This window comes from Mirounga leonina, unplaced genomic scaffold (genome assembly GCF_011800145.1).
Source record: "Mirounga leonina isolate KUSES-001 unplaced genomic scaffold, KU_Mleo_1.0 Mir_154, whole genome shotgun sequence".
In the NCBI taxonomy this organism is placed as follows: domain Eukaryota; kingdom Metazoa; phylum Chordata; class Mammalia; order Carnivora; family Phocidae; genus Mirounga; species Mirounga leonina.
Genome location: NW_023270389.1, coordinates 49,436,450 through 49,460,205, shown reverse-complemented (window position 1 = coordinate 49,460,205; position 23,756 = coordinate 49,436,450). Strand labels below are relative to the sequence as shown.

The 23,756-nt window shown below is 41.5% G+C and overlaps 1 protein-coding gene across 2 annotated transcripts in view; it reads right to left on the bottom strand.

The window, feature by feature from the left end:
- ASTN1 (astrotactin 1) overlaps positions 1–23,133 on the bottom strand; it is a 290,281-nt gene extending 267,148 nt beyond the window's left edge. For both annotated transcript variants that reach the window (XM_035010736.1, XM_035010737.1), the window contains exon 1: positions 22,851–23,133. In XM_035010736.1, the coding sequence (XP_034866627.1) occupies positions 22,851–23,133 (283 nt within the window). The remainder of the gene's footprint in view (positions 1–22,850) is intronic.
- Between the last annotated feature and the right edge of the window lie 623 nt (positions 23,134–23,756).

Here is a 23,756-nt window from a genome sequence, read left to right as displayed (position 1 = left end):
AACTTGGGTGACATTCATTGGGTTCACTCAACCCCAACAGTGAGTATCTCACAAATAGCGCGTGGAGCAGGACCAAAGCATCGCTGTGTGTTCTACCATCTCACTTGACTATATGAAGTCAGGTTAGTGGCCATCAGTATCAGCGGTTAGCAGGACATGACACTACGCAAGTGTAGCGGTCTCCACCTGCCAAGTTGGCAAGAACACAGAAGCCAATTTGCTGGATGTCCCTAACGTATCCGGGGGGCAGTGTTAGCGTCTACCAGTACAACCAGGGCCGCGGGGGGGACTGACTGTGGGCATCATCATACCATGAACTCTAGCTCTGGTGGTTATGTACACGTACTCTGGTCACAGCTCCCTTTGGTCATATTTATTCTGTAGTTATTGTTGTTTGAAGCAATAAAAGTAATAATTACACACTGCCAGCAAATTTACAAATTCTAGGCAAGGTGGTCGGCACATGGCTCCACGACCACACTGCTGTTGTATTTTTTAATTATGCTTGTGGGGAGCCTGGGTGGCTCAGTAGGTTAAACGTCTGCCTTCGGCTCAGCTCATGATCCGGGGGTTCTGGGATCGAGTCCCGTGTCGGGCTCCCTGCTCAGCGGGGAGTCTGCTTCTCTGTCTCTCTCTCCTTCTTCCCCTCCCTCTCTCTCGTGCTCTCTCTCACTCTCTCTCTCTCTCAAATAAATAAACAAGATCTCTAAAAAATAAAAAATAAAATAAAATTATGCTTGTAGTTCCAACAGCTGTTACATGATAAACAAACACAGTAAGTGAAATAAAAAAATAAAAAAGCAAATGAAGAAACAAAAGCCAATGAAAAAATAAAGGATTGAGTTAACTACAGTTCATGCGCTTGACATTTAGAAACTGGACTCCTTCTGTTATTCCAGAGCGCCCCAGGACTTGGTATTACTTCGCAGTATCAGATGACATGGAATGGTCTGGAAAGCCAAGCAAATACAAGGAAAAATACAGAAGAAGACTGCCAAGTAGCATCTACTGATCCAACAGTCCTTGATACATCATTGTCACTCTTCACATCCACAATTTTATATAAAAAATAAAACAGGGATAATAAACAAGAGCATCTGGAAAGTCAGTGGCACTGAGAAAGACTTAGGTTAAGAAAAATCTTTTTAAGTATTCCTTGTAACAAAAAGCACTTTTGCTCTTATCTGATGGTCATTATTTTCATCTAGCAAATTCCTGACTTCTATGAGGACTTGAGACTGGGGGACCTTAACTTAAGCCTATGTCTCACCAAGTTTTCACTCCCTAACAATGAAAACATGCATGGGAAACCAGGATTCCTTTAGCCAGGAGAAAAGAGGTAAGAAATACAAAAAGGAAGGCTGAGTTTGAAGAGCCACAAATTATTTAAAGTGATTTTGACTCCTGAGGGAGGAAGAAAAGCTGAAGTTCACAAGACAGATGTGGTCGGCAAATTCCCCTCTGGATGAAACTCAGGTCTTCCTAGCCTTCTGCACACCCCTCATGGCTTTCTAAACTCCTCAAATAGCTACCCTGCTCCAGAGTTCTCAGTAATCACCTCATCACAGAACCTGGCAGAAAGTAAAACTGCCAGGGAGCAATGTGATTTACGTCGTGACCTGAAGATGAAAGCGATTTTTGCATTTATATCGGAGAAAACCCATTAACTGGATAATTTACACTTCTCTCTCAAATCTCCCTTTAGTACGCACATTTCCAAGTTTTTGTCAATGTCCAGTCTGAGGGAGAACATTAACTTCCATCATCACCACCATAATCATCAATCTGTGTGGTAATGTGAGGATTACAAGGAAGTCAACTTTCCTATGGACAGGTGAAGGGACGTTATTCTAGGCTTGACCATCATCAATGTACTGGATGGAGAATGCAAATCATTCGAGAGTGGCACTCTGGAGCAGTAAAGCCTGCCTTGGGAAACCAGCATCCAAGAAGCATTGACCGAAGTAGGAAGGAGAAAGAGGTAAATTCTTAAAATTTCCTAATTATGCATTTATTCTGACAGATTCCCAAATGTCATTCATTCAAGTCATACCTTCATAATTTAATTGTGTCATGTCCATGTGCCACCTGAAATTTTACTTTACTTTTAAATCGATTTTTGCCTAATCTGAATCTTAATGACAAAAATCAATGAAATTAATTTTGTATACCTATTATTTTCAAATATATGTTTAAATCTTATATTTTTTCAAATGACAGCCCACGTACCACCTAGAAATATTCTCACACCAATGCTAATTTCTTAGTTGGGGTCATTTATTATATTTGGGCAAAATGTTAATGAGGGGAAGCTCAGTGAAGGGTATAAGGAGAATTATCTGCTCTATTTTTGCAACATTTCTGTAAGGCTAGCATTATTTCAAATAATAAGTTACCATTTATTGAACAATAATATCCTTGAACCAGGTCCCACAGGTAAACAAAATCTCAAGTTTCTTTGCCTTTAGACTTAGCTAGAACTTCATCAAGTCTCTGTGGAAATTACAGTTATTACATGTTTCCACAGACTGTAACTTGTTGATGATGCCATCAGGAATTCTGGAATATGCTCTCTATGTGAGATGACTGGACTAAATATGAAGAGTACTTAAGGCTAAGACCAAAACAGGTCAGAAACAGGGAGAGGAGCCTCATGATTTAGTGTTATCTCTGAGCTGGTTTAACCCACTGGAGACCAACCCCAGTGGTGTAGAAGCAATCTGGTTCAATTAGGAGGTGTCACAGTTTTCAGATGCTTGGGAAGGTTATTTCTGATCTCTCACTGCACATGGGACTCCACACAGGACACGATGAGAAGCGAGCTCCTTCCCTCAAAGACACTTTAAATTAGAAAAGACTTTCCCAGTTGTTATGCTATAGCCTACTGGCCGCTGCAAATGAATTGTGGATGTGCTGCGATGATCACCTCCAACCCCTGGGGTAACTGATGGGGTAAGCCACAGTCACTAACCCCATCACCTCCAACCATGAGACGACATGTAACGTACTCCAAGGAGACCCAAAAGGATCATCATTTTTAGAGATCAACTGCCGTGAAAACACGTGTGAAACACTGATCTTGAAGCTTTCAAAGTGCCTTACGTCCTCAAACCCGCAACTGTCTAATCCCCAGGATCGCAGCATCCAGGACCAAGATTTGAGAAACTCTGATTATTCACTCAGACTCCTTTAACCTGTAACTTTGGCAACATCAACTTTCAGCTCTGTTCCTGTGGTGGTCAGTGGAGGTGACTATGCCTTGGATTTAGAGTCTCTGTCTTAAAGTAGCTCAAACTCTTCCAAGCGGGTCTAGAACAACAGTCATACCCCTCACCTTTAATCTCAAAACCCCTAGGAAAGAAGCCAAAATTGCTTTAAATGTCACAGTTTCGCAATCGGCCTCTCCCATGACCTTTAAGTAATGATAACAGCGTGCCTTCCAGTCTCACTGTGGAGTATATACAAGGTCCTGACGAAAGTGAAGCAAAGCACCTCTATAAGCCAGCACTGAAGCATCGTGACTCTGAGATTCTTCATCACCCACTTTTTCTTTCTGACTGTGAGAAATTCCCCCACATGGCTGAAGGGCATGGGGGCTACACACAGCACATCTACTTGGTAGAGTTTATTATCACGTGTGTACATAAAGCTCTGTCCTCCGGAGGAACCACAGAATACTCATGACAATCCAGTAACTACAAACAGAGCTACAGTAGAATGAAGAGCCCTTTGAGCCTTCATTTATTCATTTGCTCATTCATTCTTCTGTTCATTCACCTAGTTCTCTGTATCAGAGACGAACAGGCGCTAGAACCACAGGCCAGAAACAACAGGTGGATGAACTAATATGTTGCTCTGTGGGAAGTGTTGTAACAGAGATATAAACCAAGTGCTGCACAATTCACATGGAAGATAATTAACTCTCCCTGGGGCCTCAGGGTCACCTCCTGGCTGAGGTGCCATGTGAGCTAGATCAGCCATTCTCAAACCTCTGGTCTCAGCAACCATTTTCCTTCTTAAAAATTACAGGAACTACAAGATTTTGTGGTTCTACGTGGGCTCTGTCTATCAGTGTTTACCATATTGAAGCCAGAACTGAGAAATGTTGTAAATAAGTATTAATTCATCAAAAAACAATAATAAGAAACCCATTACATGGTAACAAAAACCATGTCTTTTATGAAAAAATCAATATTTTTATGATAAAAGAAATACTGAGAGGAGTCACATCATCTTACATTTTTCGAAACTCTTTTAAATACCCAGCTAAATAAAGGGCAGTTGGATTCTTTCTCATCCCTGCTTCTGCATTAAATATACTGCAGAATGCTTTAGCTGAAGCATATGAAGAAAATCTTGCCTCACAGAGTAATGAATCTGGAAAAGGGAGGTGTCTTTTAATAGCTATTTCAGGGAATTGTGGATTTTTTTTTTTTGATAGTACACCAAAGCTCAGTAAGTATTAACTTCCTAAAGGTGAATGGCAATGTGGAAACAGAAACCATACATGGAAGATTCTGTATGCTCCTTCATTAAAATCCATCATCCATGTTGAAATTTGAACGTACTTTTTTACTCACGCACAGTTTTAAAACGTCATGCACTGGTCGTTTCGAAAATAGTGGCTCATGGATTTCCACACATCTTCCAAATGTTGGCACAGTTTGTTATACAACTGCAAAAACTCTCATTCATGAATAGCATTACTGGTCTCATGAGTCAAGTCTATAAGTATTGAAAAGCTGTCAAGCTTGCTGTGGCATTCACAAGTTGTTATAATATTCCATGGTTTTTTTTCTCTTGAAAGCTTGTGTTTTATCGTTGGCTACAAATGTTGTCAGTTATTTTCCAAGCTCACTTTGTTCATTTTCAAGAAAATGTCGGCCAAATTCCCAAGTCTGAATAAATACAGTGCGCTTGTTCTGTCAAGCAAAAATTGTGGTATACAACAGAAGCAGATAGTTGAGCTTGCAACTCAAACACTCACACGTCAGCTTCTAGCAGAAGTTGTGTGTGTGCTTCCCATTCTGTCAGTTAGAATATTAAGAGAACATGTGCTCCAGGGCCAAAATGTAGAAAATTAGTAATTGTGATTGCTTCATCTAGGATGTCCCCAAGTAACACTGGATTTGTGGGACGACCTTTGAGTGTGGTGAAAAGCCAAACGGCCACCAGTATGGTTTGGCAGCACTGCATGAATTCCTGCTAAGACACCTGCAGCTTTTCCCACACTGCTTTTGCATCAGTGCAAATAACAACTCAGTGAAAAAGACAAATAAGATCTTAATATTACGAAAACAGTTTTCGCTTCAAAGAGCCTGTGGAAGGGGTCTCATCATCCATGGAAAGGTTTGTGGGACGCTTTAAGAACCCCTGAGCTAAACGCCAAGGCTCCCCAGGAGTCAGCTCCTCCTTTTCTTGGGTATGAAACGAAGCTCAGTGTCTTTTCTCGAAATACACATTCCACGCCGAACAAGCAAGACTGTACTAGAAGCTGAGGATACTGAGATGATTAAGGAACTGTCTGCCTTTGGGGCGCCAGGTGGCTCAGTCAGTTAAGTGTCCAACTCTTCGTTTTGGCTCAGGTCATGATCTCAGTGTTGTGGGATCGAGCCCTACATTGGGCTCCTCACTCTGCAGGGAGCCTGCTTGGGGTTCTCTCTCTCCTTCTCCCTCTGACCCTCCCCTAGCTTGCATGCATGTGCACACGCACGTGTGCTCTCTCTTTCTCTGAGGAATTTATGCTTTCATGGGATAGGCGATTGGTAAAGAAAATAATTTAAGATTTACAGAGTATTACTAGGGAAGTATGCATGGAGTGCCAGGAAAACAGAGAAGGCAAAGAACCCTCAGAAGAGGAGGTTGTACCTAAGATGTATATGGAAGAACAAAAGGAATTGTTTGGGGGGGGGGGCCGGATAAAAAAGAGAATAATAGGTCAGCCTTCATGATATATGAAGCGGAAGGGACTGATGTGACTCAGAAATTTCCTCCTCACTCTTCCTCTCTCCATGCAGCTCCAGAATGGGCCGATTCGTTGAAGCTGAGCAGTTACTGCATCCCTCTTGGCACAGAGATTGAGCCAGGGATGGGCAGGCCTAAGTCAACTCATGCCAACGAATTGCAAGGAGTGGCCTGAAGGGGGCTGCTGGGAGAGAGCAGCCTTCTTCCTCTTGTGCAAGCTCTCAGAAGCAATCCTTACTCATCCTCTGGACATACTCCATCTGAATGTGGCGCCTGCAATTGCTACTGCTACTTTACGACCCGTCTAATGACGCAGACCACACACAGAGGAGGCCAAAGCCAAGAACTAAGGAGACACAAAGCCGGAGCCCTGATAACAGTAAGCATGATTACCGCTTTCACCGACCTGAGCCAACAAATCCCCTTTATCATTGACTTCAGTTCAAGTTAAGTTTTCTCTTACTTATAATGGAAAAATTCCAAACTAACATGAGGTCAATCTGACACAGTAGCAGACAGGTAGGAACCAAATCGTGGAGTACCTTTCATGTCTTGCTAAGAATCATGTGCATTCTCCAGCAGGTCCTGGGAGTCAATATAGTATTATAAGTTGGAAAATAATAAAGCTTCTGAAGGTGCCACCAGCTGATATGGAGAGGTCTCTTTGTCTTTATGCTCCGGCCACACTGGCTTTCTTCCAGTTTTACAAGGTAGCTTCCTACCTTTGCATTACCCAAGAAAAGGAGGAGACAACTTCAAGGAAGACCAGTGGTGGCAATGTAACAGTGGGATCATTAAGATGAGGACAGAAGAGCGTTCCCTGGATTTCACATGGTCCCTGGTGCAATGAAGCAGTCAGCAAGTGAAACACCATTCTGAACAGGAAGAGACTGATCAGGTGCTCGCTAAGAGGGTATGCTACAATGTGGGCAAGTTTTTTTAAGGTAGGAGAGACATGACTATAAACTGAAGGGAGAGATCTAGGAAAAGGAATGGGCAAGACAAAGGAAAGATCTAGAAGAGAGGAGTGATCAATGCAGTGAGGCCCCAGAAGAGGCAGAATTCTTTGTTCTGTGAATATGGAACTGTCTTTTTAAATTCTCACTGCCTCCTGAGAGCCTAGTATCATGACCAATACCTAGCAGCTGCTGAAAAAATATTGGCAGTTGGAAGTGAGAAGTTAAGAATGAATGTGGATATGTCTACAAGTTTGAGAGTTGGGGGTGCAGAGAAATTATGCCTGATAATCAGCTCCAATTTTTAGATAAAGTGTAAGGCAAGGTCTTATGCTACATGAAGAAATACAGAAATTAGATTGGGAGCTTAACTATCTACTAAAGATTTGAAATAGTTACTTAGGGCAATGAGAAGACAGGTTGCTCAAGGACAATAAAAAAATGATAAGCAATGTTTAGGGCCAAACGGAGATTAGAGCCCAGATATTTATGGTACCACCAATCCAGACAAACAGGAGAATTTACATACAAACCTTGGCATTCAGTCTGGGGGTCAAAGTAAAGCATGTGGATATGGGGCAACTGATCCAAATTTGGACATATACTAGTAGATGCTGTATACAACAACAAGAAGCAATGAAATTGAGGATTCTAATAAAAAGGTACTAAAGGAAAAGGAAGAGTTGCCAGAAGGATTCTAATAGATATGAGGAAAATAAAAGGATCAATGAAGGGGCACCTGGGTGGCTCAATCGCTGAAGTGTCTGCTTTCGGCTCAGGTCATGATCCCAGGGTCCTGGGATTGAGCCCCGCGTCGGGCTCCCTGCTCAGCAGAGAGTCTGCTTCTCCTTCTCCCTCTGCCCCTCCCCCCTGCTCATGCTCGCGCTCTCTTTCTCTCTCTCTCAATCTCAAATAAATAAATAAAATCTTTTTTAAAAAGGGATCAATGAAATGGTGAATTTCAAGAGTCATACATCAGTCAGAGTGTAAGGAAGAGCAGGAAAGAGCTGTAAAGAACAATCTGTGGTATGAGCAGACCAGTTTCAGAGCTGGAGGACTTTCAGGGATGCGGGGTTGTGACCACAGTTACCAGTGAATGAAATGGGGTTTTGAAGGTCAATGAAGTGCTGGGAAGCAAGGAATTTATAAAGTAAGAAATGGGATATACAGTCTACATCAGAGGTTGGTAAATGGTGACAGGTAGGCTACTTGCCTATTTGTAAAAATGAATTTTCATTGGAACAACCACACCCATTCATTTTTGTATTGTCTATATAAATATATAGTTAGGTAGCTGCAACAGAGACCATATGTCCAGAAAAGCCTAAAATATTTGCTATATTGGCCTTTAAGAATAGGTTTTTTGACCAATATCTACATAGTTCAAGAACTGTGCTTGGGTGAAGGCAGGAGATGAGACAGAAAAAAACAGAGGACCGGTACCAAGAATAAGGAGAAGGAGGGGCAGAAGGTGACAAAATTGAAGATGTGTAGTTCCAAAAAGGAGGTGTCTTCTGGAAGGAGAGTAGAACTGTATGGGTCTAGAAGGATGGTTCTTAACTTTTTTGAAGTTCCTGTGACAGAGACTGCTCTTTTTCCCAAAAATCTATCCTTTCTTTAAAGATTTATTTGTTTATTTGAGAGAGAGAGAGAAAGAGGAAGCAAGAGAAAGCATATGAACAGGGAGGGGGGAGAGAGAATCCTCAAGCAAACTCCCCGCTGAGCACGGAGCCTGATGAAGAGCTTCATCCCAGGACTCTGAGATCATGACCTGAGCCGAAACCAAGGGTCAAGACATGACTGAGCCACCCAGACTCTCCAAATCCTCTCTTTCTTTCTGCCTAGAATTTAGGTGGAGCACATGGCCACCCAGCTAAGACTGAAGTTCCCAGCATCATTTGCCTGGACTTAGGGCATGTGACAAAGTTCTCTCCAAGGCCATGAGAGTAGACGAGATATGTGCAATATTTATCTCACTGGCTTAAATAAAAAGAATATCTTCACCCTGTACTTCTGCCCTTCTCTTTCCTGTAAGTAGAAACACATGCTGGTCAACCTGCTGGACCAGGCAGGAGAGAATGAAAACCTGGGGGGAGGGGGGCGTGGCAGAGCAGCAAGACAGAAGGACCCTGGTTTCTGAAGAAGTGCATGGAATGGAGCTGCCCTTCCAAACTGAACCCCTCTTCTTGGAACTGTTGTCTGAGAGAGAATAAATTTCTCTTCCTTAAGTTATTTGTAAAGGTCTCATTGTTCCAGAAGATTAACCTTTTTCCTACTTACAGTATCCCTTTAAAAATTCGATTAATCTATGAACTCTCTTTCCAGGAAATTGCACTTACACACAAATTTTATACTTAATGGACTTGGGAGCCCATTCATGATGCTGAGGCTAAGAACACTTGGTATTGAAGCATCAGCGAAGAAAAGAGGGAATAGCCACCCCTCTTCTGTGCTTAGAGAACATTATGAGAAAGTGTTCAGAGGACACTTCTCAATAAAGTAGCCCACTTTTTGCCACTGCACCCTTTCAGACTATATTCTGATTATTACTAGACTGAAAAGAGCCATCCAGAGGACACTGGGAAACATAGGAAAGGGGACATGGGAAAAAGAATCAAGGCACAGGATGAGATTATAATGGGGAAAAATTAGTGAATTTTAATTTCCAAAATTTAGGGGGAAAGTTAGATATACAGGGAGAACAGGACAATCTGCAGTCATCAGTCAAGGTCACTAGATATGCCCAGACTTGCACTGCACATCTCCGGATGATGCTACATGTATACAAGTTTTATTGGGAATGCTGCCTCCCGGAGCTATGTGGTGTGGCATAGTCACTGAAAGTATCCCCTCATTATTTAGAGTTACAAAAGCCACCAAGAAACTGGCAACAGTGAAAAAAGTCTCACTGGGCATTTCTATGGTTTATATTCTTAGTTTCATGCTCCCTTAACTGAAGGCTGTCAACTTTTGACAAAGGTCCCAAAGATGGCACTTAAATATTTTTATACTGCATTTCTGCTCACCCATTTTGGTTTTTACACCTTCTACTTCCTGTTCCCTTCTGATGGAGCTCATAACTTCTCCTAAAAACTGAGAACTCTCATGGTTACCAGATTAAATCCCACCATCCTTTAATCTCAACTTAGAATATCTTCTCTGGAAAGAATTTCCTATTACTCTATCTTATTTAGTAGTTCATTATTGACTAACAAAGTAACTAATTAGTTCTTAACTCAGTCACTACATTTACCACACTGTGTAGGACAGTGGTTATGGCTACAGGCTTTGTATGGGTCTAGAAGGATGGTTCTTAACTTGGAACATTGTAGATCATTTCAATGCTATATAAACTACTCTACAGAAAACAAAGAAAGAAAACTGAAAAATTACTTTATAAAGTAAATGTAAAATTGGTAACAAATCCTGCCAAAGATTACACACATAGAGAAAGAAAATCTGAGGCTAACTTTACTTAGGAATATGGATGTAAAATATCCTTAATAAAATATTAGCAAAGAGAATCCAGCAACACATTAAAGGAATAATTCACTATATACCAAGTGAGGGTTGTTTCAGGAATGCAAGGATAGTTCAATATTAGAAAATCTACTTATATAATTTATCCTTTTAATAAATCTGAGGAGAAAAATCACATGATTATAGATACTAAAAAATTTTAATATTTTAAGAAATTCATTCTTGATGGGTGCCTGGGTGGCTCAATCGGTTAAGTGTTGGCCTCTTGGTTTCAGCTCAGGTCATGATCTAGGGGTCAGGAGACTGAGCCCCATGTTGGGCTCCATGCTTGGCACAAAGTCTGCTTGAGATTTTTTCCGCTTCCCTATCCCTGCCCTTTTGCTCCTCCCTGTTGGTATGTGTGCGCGCGCTCTCTCTCTCTCAAATAAATAAATAAATAAATAAATAAATAAATAAATAAATATTTTAAAAAGTCATTCTAGATAAAGAAACACTCAATTTTTCCTTTTTTGTTTTTTAAGATTTTATTTCTTTATTTGACAAAGAGATAGAGCCAGAGAGTACAAGCCGGGTGAATGGCAGAGGGAGAAGGAGAAGCAGGTTCCCCACTGAGCAGGGATCCCAATGTGGGACTCGATTCCCAGCTCCCGGGATCATGACCTGAGCCAAAGGCAGACAGCCCAACCTGACTCAGCCACCCAGGCGCCCCTCAATTCTTCCTTAACATGGTAATGTTTATCAATCTGAACACAAAGCAATTATCATAATGGCAAGACAGTAGTGTTGCTACCATTAAAGTCAGGAAAAGACAAGAAATCACATTATCACATTTTTATCTGACATTGTACTGTAGTTACTACCAGTGTAATTAAACAGGAAAATAAAATCAAAGAAATAAAAATTTGAAGGGACAATATAAATGATCAATATTTGCCTAGGATATGTCTGCATAACTAAAATATCCAAGAGAACCAACTGAAACACAGTTATAACTGAAGAATTCAGTAAGGTAGTAGCAGCTGAAAATTAACACATGAATACCAAGATCTTTGATATACACAAACTATAATTATTTAGGACATATATACATACATATAAAAAATATATATGCTATATATGTGCATATAAAATACTCCTTTTACAAAAGGACAGAAAGACAAAATACCTAGAAGTAAATCCAGCAAGAAATGTACAAAAACTTTATGAGGAAAAAGAAGAACCTTTAAAACTGTGCTGAAGGGCAGACCAGAAACCTAAACAAACACAAACACACCAAGTTCTTAAGTAGAAAAACTCAACATCAAAAGGATTTAATTCTCCCTAAGTTAATTAAAAATTTTAACAAGATTTTAAACAAAAATACCTAGGTTTTGTTATTGTTTCTTTTTCGGTTTTTTGTTTGTTTTTTTAAGAACTGGACAAGCTTCTTTGAAAGTCTGTATGAAAAAAAATGGCTAGGAGAACTCTGAAAAGGAACAGTAGCAGATGGTGACTAGTCCTACCAAACATTTAAGCATACTACAACATAAAGCAGAGCTTCAATAATTAAAGCAATGTGGATAGGCACAAGAATATATATATATATATATATATATATATATACATGGCACTAGAACAGAAGTTCTGATAGACCTAAATGTATTAAAAAATTCAGTATGTGATAAAGATGACACCTCTAATCAAAGGGGAAATCACAAACTATTGAATAAATGGCACTGAGACATCTGAGTAACCATCTGGAGAGCTAAAGTTGATACTTCCTACAGTACATCTGGATAAGGTTATATCTCACAGAATATGTCAGAATGTTCAAAATATATCAAATATTTAAATGCAAAGAATGAAACCATTAGACTATAAGAAGAGAGAATGATGAATCCTTTCATAATCTTGAAGTGAGAAAGAACTGTCCAACTGGGACTTAAGGTATGGAAGCCAAAAATAAATACTAACTTCCAGAAAGTTCCAAAGCTTTTGGAAAACCAACCAACTACACAAAAACATGGGCAAAATCAAGGGACATATAGTAATCTGGGGGGAAAATTTATTTGTAACTCCTATTACAGTCAAAGGGATAATCTCCTTAGTATTTAAAGTGCTTCTGAAAATATGAAATAACAATGAGATATCACTTCACACTTAGAAAACTGACAAATAAGAGAACACCGAATAAAGACAAGTGTTGGTGGGGATACTGGGGTATAGTAACCTTCAAATACTACTGATGAGCATGCAGACTAGTACAGCCATTCTGAGCACAATTTGACAGTATTAGTCAAAATAAATATAGATAATCTTTATGAAGCAGCAGTTCTACTCCTGCTTATATATCCCAGAGAAATTTTAACAACAGTCCCCAAGGAAATATGCACAAAGATGATAATTGCAGCATTATTTATAGTGATGAGGAGCGGGAGGTGACCTGGTATCCATCACTGAAAAGACTGGTAAATGTGGTGGACACCGATCATGGAGCACTCTGCAGCAATCAGAACCAATGGGCTACACCTGTACTATCCAATAAACCTTTCTGCAACAATGATGGAAATGTTAGACATACGGACTATTCAATATGGCAGCCACCAGCCACATGAGGTTACTTAAATGCAAATTAGTTAAATTTTTTTTAAAAGTAAAAAATTCAGCTCTTCATTTGCACTAGCTACATTTCAAGTGCTGAAGAGTCACATGGGGCTAGGGCCTACCATACTGCATAAGGCAGAAGTAGAACATTATCATTATTACAGAAAGCTCAGTTGGACAGTGTTGGGCTTTATTTGTACCTAGTAACATGAGTAGGTCTTAAAAATATAGTGCTGACTGAAAAGAGGAAGAATCAGTATGCTGTATTGTATCACCATTTAGTTAAGTTAAAAATACATGAACACAAAACTATTCACGTTTTGCAAGAATACATACCCCCTAAAAAAGATAAACATTAGGGAAATTAGAGTGCTTGCCTATGGGTAAGGGTAGGTGGGAACTGGGAAACAAACTGAGAAACAAACAGCCAAATACATGAACCATTGGAAGGAGGAGGGTTTTCATAGGCCTATGATAAAATGTATTGTGAATTGAGGAGTATGATTAACTCAAACCTATGCATTGAAATTACATAAACAAAACAAAAAGAGAGCACACAAAAATCCATATGCTAATATATATGGCACTTTTATTCATAATTGCCAAAAACTGGAAGAAAATCAAATGTTTTTCAACAGGTGAATGGATAAACTGTGGTATATTCATACAATGGAATATTATTCAGCAATAAAAATGAATGAGCTATCAAGCCAAAAAAAAAAAAAAGAAAGAAAGAGATATGGATGAATCTTAAAGGCATAATGCTAGGTGAAAAGAGGCGAAGTCTGAAAAGAGTACATACTGTATGATGCTAATTATATAACATTCTAAAAAAAGGCAGAACTGTGGCCATGGTAAAGATCTATGGTTGCCAGAGTTTGGATGTAATGAGGGGAAGGGTAAATAGGGGGGGGGGGGCAAGGGATTTTGTAGGGCAGTAAAACTATTCTGCATGATGCTATAATTGTAGATATTTGACACTATGCATTTCATTTGTTAAAAACCACAGAACTTTTGAAAACAAAGAGCCAATCTTAATGTGTGCAAATTACAAGAAAAATCATTTAGGAGGCTGGGTGATCCTAGGATGGAATGCAGAATGAGACAAAATACTAACTGTATCAAAGATGTATGAAACAACCTCACTGTGGGGGGAGGGGGGTGCTGACCTAAGTAACTCTGGTTGGTCTTTTAAGATGCTGTATGCTTTTAAGATGCTGTATGTAAGAACTGTACTCTAATTGATCAAGTTTTTCCCCACTGGGATATGGGTAAGCAATTCTGAAACTGTTATAGATGTATAGTGGAATTAAACAATTAAATAAGTGTATGGAAGATAGTGAGAACCAGATTTCTCACTGCTGGATGGGGTGAACAAAGGGAGGAGGCCAGAATGATCCATGGATTAGATAATGAATTAGATCACGATAATTAGATAATGGATTAGAGCCAGATACATCAGCATGAACTCATGCTTAGCTTAATAAGATACAGATGGCTACTTCTAGAAATATTTATAGATATGGATGTACATATGAGTTCGTATACACACATACGTATTTCCTTGCTCTGTCAGCTGAGAGACCCTAGAAGCAACAACACCCCAGTATAAATAAATATACACAGTGCCTAGATTTGGGTTTCTAATACCATTCTCCAATGAAAAGAATCAGGGCTAATTGGAGAAAGAGCTGATTCTAGAACTCTGGGGGCACGGTGGGTAGGCGATATACAAAATGAGCTGGAGCAGGAAGTGACAGAAAGTAACAAAATGTGCAAAAACCAAAACCAAAACAAACACCCACATTGATGAGGGTATGTCAAAGGGACACAGAAGCCAACTGAAAGAGCTCCCCATTAGCCAAAGCTGGAACCATTTCAGCAATAAAATCAATAAAGTAGTATTGGATTATAACCCGAAGTATAAAATAAGTATTTGTGAGTCCATATGATATAAATAAATGATTAAATAAATACATTAATAAGAGATAAAGAGACAACTGTCTCATGTACAATGATTCAAAATAATTTATGTGGATATTCCACTCTCTAAATAGTGGACCGTAACTCCCTGTCTTCTTAGTATAGACTATACATAGTGACTTCCTTCAAAGAGTACAGCATGGAAAGGGAAAAAGAGAGTAACTTACGGTGGAAAATCTGACAAATTCTACTTCAGCCAGTGATCAGGATCAACAGCAACAATGCTAAGTCATATTGACCAAATGTGCCCTTGACATGTGATGAAAATGCATTCCTCCCCCAAACTCATAGCCCCAATCTCATCATGAGGAAAACAAACAAATTCCAGTTGAGGGACATCCTGCAAAATACCTGACCAATACTTCTCATAAACTGTTGAGATCATCAAAAACAAGTCCGAAAAACTACCATAGCCAAGAGGAGTCTAAGGAGACTACAAGTCTACAAGTCTAAGGAGACTTGATGACTCAAGGTAACGTCTAAGGAAATCTAAATAAAGGATGGACTTTAGTTAATAGTAATATATCAATATTGGTTCTTTAATTGTAATAAATGTATCATACCAACATAAGATGTTAGTAACAGGAGAAAATGGGTGTAGGGTATGAGAACGCTGTACTATCTTTGCAATTTTTCTGTAAATCTAAAACTGTTATAAAAAGACCAAATTTATTTTAAAAAAGAAAAGGAAGAAAAACAAAAATGAAATACAGCCAGAATGTCAGAAGCCCCTCTTCCTTCCCTCCCCCTTCCATTATCTTCCCTTTCCACCAGAGGTAACACCCATTCTTTATTTTGTGTTGTTTCTTTGCTTTTCATAAAAAATTTACATCTTTACATATCCTCAAACAATGTGTTGTTATTTTGAATTTTATATAAATGAAGCTGTGCTGTATGTATTTTTCAGCTAGCTGTTTGTCTTCACTTAACATTACCATTGTGAGATGTATCCATGTTGGTATATGTGGCTGTAACTCATTGATTCTCATGGCTGGATAACATTCCAGGGGATGACTGTAACATCTCCTATACTTCCAGCTTCCTGTTAATGGACATTGGGTTGTTTCCAAGTTTTGCTATGACTAACACTGCTACTACACGTGCATTGTAAAAATTAGTAAAGGGAAGCCTTACCAAAGTGAAGCAGGGAGGCTAGAAGGGGGTACCCTACCACTCAATGTCAATCACAGGGAGAATTGTCAGTTACAAACCCCAACAGAAGAATCATCCCTAGGAAAGAATGATCAATTACAGGACCCAGGAAAAGATGCACACTGAATCTTCTACAAGAAGTCAACTAGCCCTGCAACTCAGCTGATGACAAATTATCATCACCCTAAATTCTTGCTTTTTTCCAATGGCCTTTGATTCAAAACAACCTCTCCCAACATCTTCCTTCTTCTCTATAAAATAACATCCCCCTCCTTTGTTTGCTAGACTTGCCTATGGTTTTGCCAGAGTTTGTACGTCTTCAACTGCAATTCTCTGCCCTCCCCAAATAAACCCATTTTTGCTGGTAAAATACCTTTTAATTTTAAGGTTAACAATATGCATATAAAAATTTCTATGTACTAAATCCCTAAAAGGGGAATCACTGGGTTGTGAGGCATGCATGTTGTCACCTTTACTGTGTAATACCAAACTGCTTTATAAAAGTTGTCTCACATCAATCTGGATTACCATCGACATCAATTTAATTTGTACAAATTGTGTTGGAAACCCAGGAATCGATAGAGGCACTTCATTTTGTTTTCTCAAAGTTTTAAATTATATGTGATTAAAAAATAAAATAATAACTATTACACATTTATAATAAAAATATGATGATAGATGCCAAGTTGTGGTACATTAGAAATTACCATAGGCTTTAACTTGTCCTGAGAGATTAACTCGCTCAAAATAGAGCTTGTTCTGCCATCTGTGTGCATATATTTGAACTTGGTGTAAAAGTGGAGAATATAGACTCAGCATGTTCCTGCTGAAAGGATGCCAAGTTCTGTTCCCATAAACTGGCCTTAATCTGAGAAACTACTAGCCTTTTGGGTTTAATGACATTCCTAAAATACCATATATATTTATATATATAGATATATATATATATATACACACACACATATATATACACACATATATATGTATATATACATTTTTTCCATAAAACAAGACCTCAATCCTTGCTCCACAAAGAAAAATAAAGAAATTAAGCTTGTATTTTATTTTTCCTTCAAAAACTTCAATGACTTGAATTCAAACCTATCACTATATTTAGAAGAGCATTTGAAGTGTTGTAAAATTCATCACTCTTGCATTCAAAATGACTTTGATGTGAAAATCTACATTTCTGTAGACAAACAGTAAATAATAAACCTCTCAATACTATAAATTAGTGCATTCTGCTACTATGAGTCGTGTAAGCATAGAAGACCCTACTTTAAGATTGCTGCCATTCATCCTCTGTGTCTTGGATGGGCTGCCACTCTATGCAAATCTGTTTACTGTTAACCTAAGCAGCTCACCATAGCAGAGAGTAAAAGGAAGGAAAAGAAACAAATTTTAAGGTTTCTTCTCAAATGGGGAGATGGAGAGACGTGTGAAAAAAATTAGGGCTGTTTCGTATTAGGCAAAAGCTCACCTTTTGTAGAAAGGTAGAAAATTATGCCCAGTATTAATTACACCAGAAGCCAATTAAAAAATTCAGAAAATGCTGTTCAAGCAGCTCCACTGGGCTCTGACAGTGGATTCCAAGCACAAGGCCACTTAATACAAAAGTCAGTGGCCTTGGACAAGGAGCTAAAACCACAGCATCTTCTGGATGGCTCCATTTAACAGCAGAGCCTTCTTCTGGGATTCCCACTTTGCATTTCTGTGGGGTCTTTCTAAAAAGAGTCCTGGACATGTATCCCACATTGGTCACCATGACTGTGGGTGCCATAACACACCAAGCAACACGGCTATCCACACCTGGACGCTATAAATAAGAATTCCCCAATTCTGCTTAGGTAAGAACACCTATTCAGGCAAATATTTCTTGATGAAGTTCACTCTCTTCTGCATTAAAGCCTTGTGTGAGAAATCACTCAATGGGTAAGGATATCCAAAAGGCATTTACATAGAAATCATAAAGGATTTTTCTGTACAAACTAGGTTAGTGTACTTTCCCTATTCTAACCATTGCCAGGGCTTCTTTCATCCAACCATGAAAAAGAATGGATTTTAAACAATTTTAAGGCATAAAATAGTAATGAAGAGAAAGGTTTAAATGTTACATTGACTTGAGTTCGAGTGATGGATCCATCAATTATTAGCTATGGGATCCTGAGTAAATTATTTAACCTCTCTGATCCTACTTTTCTCCACTGCTGGAATAAGTGGAAAGTCAGGAAGGAGTTGACCCTAGATGGGTCTTCAAAGCCTGTTCTTTTAACCACCACACTGGACTGCTCCAGAGTGTTTAAACACCACCTTGCATGTGGGAACTCACTACATCTCTGCAGGCTGATTGATTTATCTTCAGGGGCACCTTCTTCAATCAAAAGCCATGATAGCTAAAACTAAACACCCCAGCTCAAGAGAAACAGCTTCCTTCACTGAGTTTTACACATGCACAAGCTCCAGAGTTGGGTCTGAAACAGAGAGCATCCCTTTCAAATAGTAGTGAATCTGATAAATCTGTTCTGTTCACAGCCCAGGAAACCACACTTCAATGCAGAAGCTACATTTCAGGTTAACCAATTGTCTCAAAATCAAATATGCCTCTAAAGCAAGAATGTCTACTATTTTGAAAGCTGAGATACAAAGTTTTAGTTGAGATATGAAATTTTCATTGGCAAATTAGGAAACCTTTTATATTCTCCTGAGAGGGGAATAAAGCCTTTTAATAAAGGAAAATCCCAAAGTGAAACATTGCTAAGAGAGTCTGTTCAAAATAGGGTGGGGAGGACATTGAGGAAGCAGGGCCTATGCACTTCTGTTTCAATTCTCCAGAACAGCCATAAACTTTTGATCTCATCAATTACCACTTGTCAATTGCAACTCCACCACCTCCTGGAACACATCTTCTACTTTGGACTGAAATCCAATGTAACACCTGTTAGCAAAATAGCCAATCCTGTAGTCTCCAGTTTAACTCTGTCAGCACCAACAGTAATTCTTTCAGAACAAGTTCTCTAACCTTGTGGGTTTTGCTTTTATAAGCCTGTACCCTCTGCTTGCAATTTGAGATTATTTTCTTTTTCCATGGACTCTGTGCCTCCTGGATTACAATCCCTAAGAGCCTCCCCTCCCCAAAAAAACCACCTTTGATTGCTTTTATAGCCTCTTCTTTTTGGTCCCCAGATCTACGAATTTAAATATCTTAAATTAGACATTGCCATTATTTTGGGATATTGTAGTGTTTTGCAACACTTCTGAAAGCAGGTTTAGATTATCCAGCTTAGAGTTGTCAGAGAAATACCATAAAGAAAAGGGAAGTATGACAATCTCGAGATGGCAGGCCTTGACTGAAAACATTCAAATTCAAAACATTTCAAAATTCCATGTAGCCAAACAAAGCACAACTGAAAGTCTCATATGGCTGGCCCTTGCACACAATTTGCAAACTCACTTAAGAAGGCAGAAGATACCACCACTCCCTCCACCACCCCGCAGGATTATCCTACAAGCAAACCTGCCAGGACTGATGGCTGAGGTCTGGGAGTCAGGCTTCATGGCTTTCTCTGTCAAGTCACCCCTCCACTGCCTGGCTTCTAAGTAGAGAACCATGCTCCACTCTGCAGAGCCAGGCACCGTACTGACCACTCTTCTACCACGAGGCCAATCTCTGTACTGCACCATATGCACGGCACACCATCACATATTCACTCTCACCACCACCGACTGCTTATCTTTGTTCCGTGACTTCAAATGGCTTCACCTTACCTAGGCCACACCAAAGCGAATCCATCTTTAATTCCGTTCATTTGTGTTTTGATTTTTTTAAATCCACACAAAGAGCACAGGAGTGGGATAAACTTCTCTGCCTTGGGAGGAGAGGGAAGGCTTCATAGATGCGTGATAGGTGTGCAGAGTTTAGGAGGAAGAATAGATGGCTGCCAAGTGGAGAAGGGGAAAAGAGCATTCTAGGTGGAGGGAACAGCATGTGCAATGTCTTGAAAGAATCCTGAAAGGCTATGGCAGGCTTGCAGGGATATGAGGCTAGAAAAGTTGGCTGTAGTCAGAAGGGTAAGACCCCTGTTTGCCTCACTGAAGTTAGGGAACTTGATCCTGAAGACAAAAGGAAACCATAGGACCTGATTTGGGTTAAGGGCCCTAGTCAAGCCCATGTCATCTATGGAGTCTACTCTTGCTATGCAATTTGTTTCTTCCTTCCTCAGCATTCCTACACCCCTTACCATCCATACCACACACTCAAGCATTATTACTTACAACTCCTCCGAGTATTTCAGTCTGTGTTTCCACTGACTAGAGAGAACCCGAGGGCAGGGGCCTTTAATTTTTAAATTAAGTTTTAAAATTTACTTGCTGAGCAAGTAAATGATCAATGACTTCCCACGACTGGTGGATTCATATTCCTCCCAGGGATGGCTTCAGCAAACTAAGTTCCAGAGATAAGGGTAGGGAAAGCTCTAAACCAAAGTCACTACAGCCCTTACTACTGGCCACAAGTGACAGAATCCACGATCACCAAACTTAACTTGGAGAGCAACTATACACTTGAGTCTACCCTCCATGAACTAGGACTGTCCCTTTCTGCCTAGTTCCGCTTCCCCACCCAAGCTGATAGTGACTCCTATTCCCCCTGGGAATACTGGGTCTGAACACGCCCCCATTGACTGGGGGAGAGGGGGGGTGCCAAGGACACAATCAATGCATTTAGGAAATGCATCTGGCCCTGAAGTGAGAGTGTGTCTGTTCCTGTATGTAAATGCCAAGTTGCAGGAGGTTACCATAGCAACTCCAGCAGGGTGCTGCAGTGGGCAGCTTTGCACAGAGGTGCAGAAACCCCATTCTTTAACATCTGGTCTTTTGCTGTGCACATTGGATCCTAGCAGGCACATCATGGCTTCAGGCCCCAGCTTTGGGATGCTGCAAAAAGGGAAGTGGGATTTTGAAGACCTGCTAGTCTCATTTCCCTTTTTCTCATGCACCACACACAGCCCTCCTTGTGCACAGTAAACACAACGTGTAGAGCCCCAAACAGGCTCTTTAGAAGCATGTAATTCCCTATACTCCTTCTTGTATATTATGACGAACAGACTGTACTTGCACATCAGCATGACTTCCATGCAAAATTTGCATCCACTGAATAACCCAGCAATTGTACATTTTAATGAGCCACATATCCACAGTGTCCCCATTCCCAGCCAGCCCCCAGTTTTATTATGTCATTGGTATGTTTTTAATGCAAAAATAAGTAATGCCATCAAGTGTGTAGGCTGGACTTAACAGAGTCAACTAAGCCGCACTCCAGGAATTGCAAACCAACTTTTCAAAGGACCAGGCAAATTTTGAAATCGCTTTTCCATAGGGATCGGAGAGTAGGGGTTTACTCATCCACTTCTTAATGTTTGCAATGTGAAGAGATCTCTTGTGAATAAAGAGCACCAGGGAGGTGTTATAGGACATTCCACATGTGGCTCAACCCTATGTATGGCCATCAGGAAGCCATGTTCCTACAAAGTGAACTCCAGTTGGTAGGACATTAAGTAGATGAAACACTCGCCTCCTGGACAGTTCCATTGTTTGTCAGTTTTTGGATCTAGAGAGTAACTATGAATTGGATTATCTTTGAATTCTCTCATGGGCAAAATAAGGATGATGTACAGCATCACTAAAGAAATGGATTGCACAGTGGGCACGCACAGCAGGGAGAGAGAGACATCTGCACAGGGAAAAGTGAGGGAAATTTTGGTTAACGAAGTCACATGAACCTGTCCTGCTTTGCAAGAGGCTGGAGCAGGAGGACCACAGTATCTTTGCAGCCTGGCAGTGAGAAAAGAGAGTTGGATTAGAAGGTTCCAGGATCTGAAGGAGTTTTGTGGCCTAAGAAAATGAGTAGAGGGGTACTGAGAGAGAAATGTAAACAAACAAAAGGAACAGAACAGGAGCCTCTTAGCCAGGGAGACCATTCTGTGTGCAGGAATGCCTTTGCCTACCTAAGGTAGCACTGGGAACAAAGAAGATACCAACAGGAACAGACTACAGTTGGATGCTTTCTTTATCCAAGTCATCTTGATGTGACCTGAGCATGTGGAGGTGGCTGGTTGAGGACATTGTTGCATGTAAGTGTGAAGGTAGGATGGACACCAAGAGGAGAGAAAACTTGAGTGTTGTGACTAAGTGCCAGTCACCTGCTGAGAGATACAGAGCCCTCTCCGAGAGTGAGGGCTAGAGATCCAGCCAGTGCAATGTGGCCAGCACATGCCTGCCCCGGGAGGGCGGGATACCTGTTTCCAACTGCCCCAGGAAATGCTGTGGGAGTGGGTGTCCAGGGGGTGTGAAGCAAAGAACGGGGCATGTGGCCAGGGAGTGGGGAGAAGGGCTTATGGGAGTTGAGCTGGTCGCAGACAAGCGTTCTGTCAGTGTGCTCCTGAAGGAAAGCGGAGAGGTCAAGGCCGGGAAAGCTTTCAGAGGGGCTCCTGCAACCTGCTCCTGTGCGGCAGGGCGGCTGGGAGGTCGAGGGCCCCGCATCCATGTCGGATGTGGGAAGAAGTCGGGGGCACCGAAGGGCCGGCCGGCAGGTGGGTGTGGAGGGCGGGCTGGGCGTGGGGCGGATCCTGGGCGACAGGAGTGGGGGAAGGGAGGTCGGCGGCGAGTGGGTGTGTGGAGCGAGCCGGGGTGGGGGCGTGGGGGCGCCGGGCCGCCTCGACCTCCCCCGGGACTCACCTAGCACGAAGTAGGGCAGCTCCGTGTTTTCCAGGTCGTCCACCACGACCATTTCTCCCGGGAAGTCGTTGCGCACCGAGAAGAGGAGCTTGGGCTCGGAGGCCGAGGGGCTGTGCATGATGCTCAGGTCGTTCTCGCGCAGGAAGGGCAGCGCCGACACCGTGATGCTCTTGAGCTTGCACTCCAGCTCCTTGGATGGGTCCACGTCGCCGGCGGCCGTGGCCAGCACCGCCGCGGGCCCCCAGCAGCAGGCGAGCAGGACGCAGAGCCCGGCTAAAGCCATCTTGAGCCCCGGCCGCCTTCCTCCGGCGCCGCGAAGGTGGGGGGGGCGGCGAGCGGGCGGGAGCGAGCGAGCGCGGGAGGCGGGGGAGGCTGCGGAGGGACGTGGAGCCGGGAGAGCCCCGCTCCGAGGAGCCAGACGCCGCGCGCAGTGCGCGGGGCTTGCGCGCAGCTTCCCGGAGCGCCCGCGTTCTTTGTTCCTCGCAGCTGCTTCGCTGGGGAAAGGAAGGGGGGAAGGAGGAGAGAAGGGAAGGAAGGACGTCGGAGGAGAGAGGAAGGGAGCTGAGGATTCTAGGGAATCAGGTCAGCCCCCAGCAGGCTGCCGGTGCTGCCGCCTTTCTCCTCCTTCGCCTCCCCCGGCACGAGCACGCTCTTGGCTAGGAACTACCTGCACAGCATTTTTTAAAAATCGGTCTTTGCAATGCAAAATCTTCCCTCTCATATCATCATCCAGATGGCTTGGGAAGGGCACACAGGCGCACACACCTTAAAAGGCGCTTCCTGAGAGCAGGTGGGGGGGGTCTCTCTAGATGCAAATGAGCCCCCCATTCTTTTGTAGCTTAGGTGGTCCCATTCTTGTCTTTTTTACCCACTAGTTTTGCATACGTGTGTTGGAGAAACGGGTGC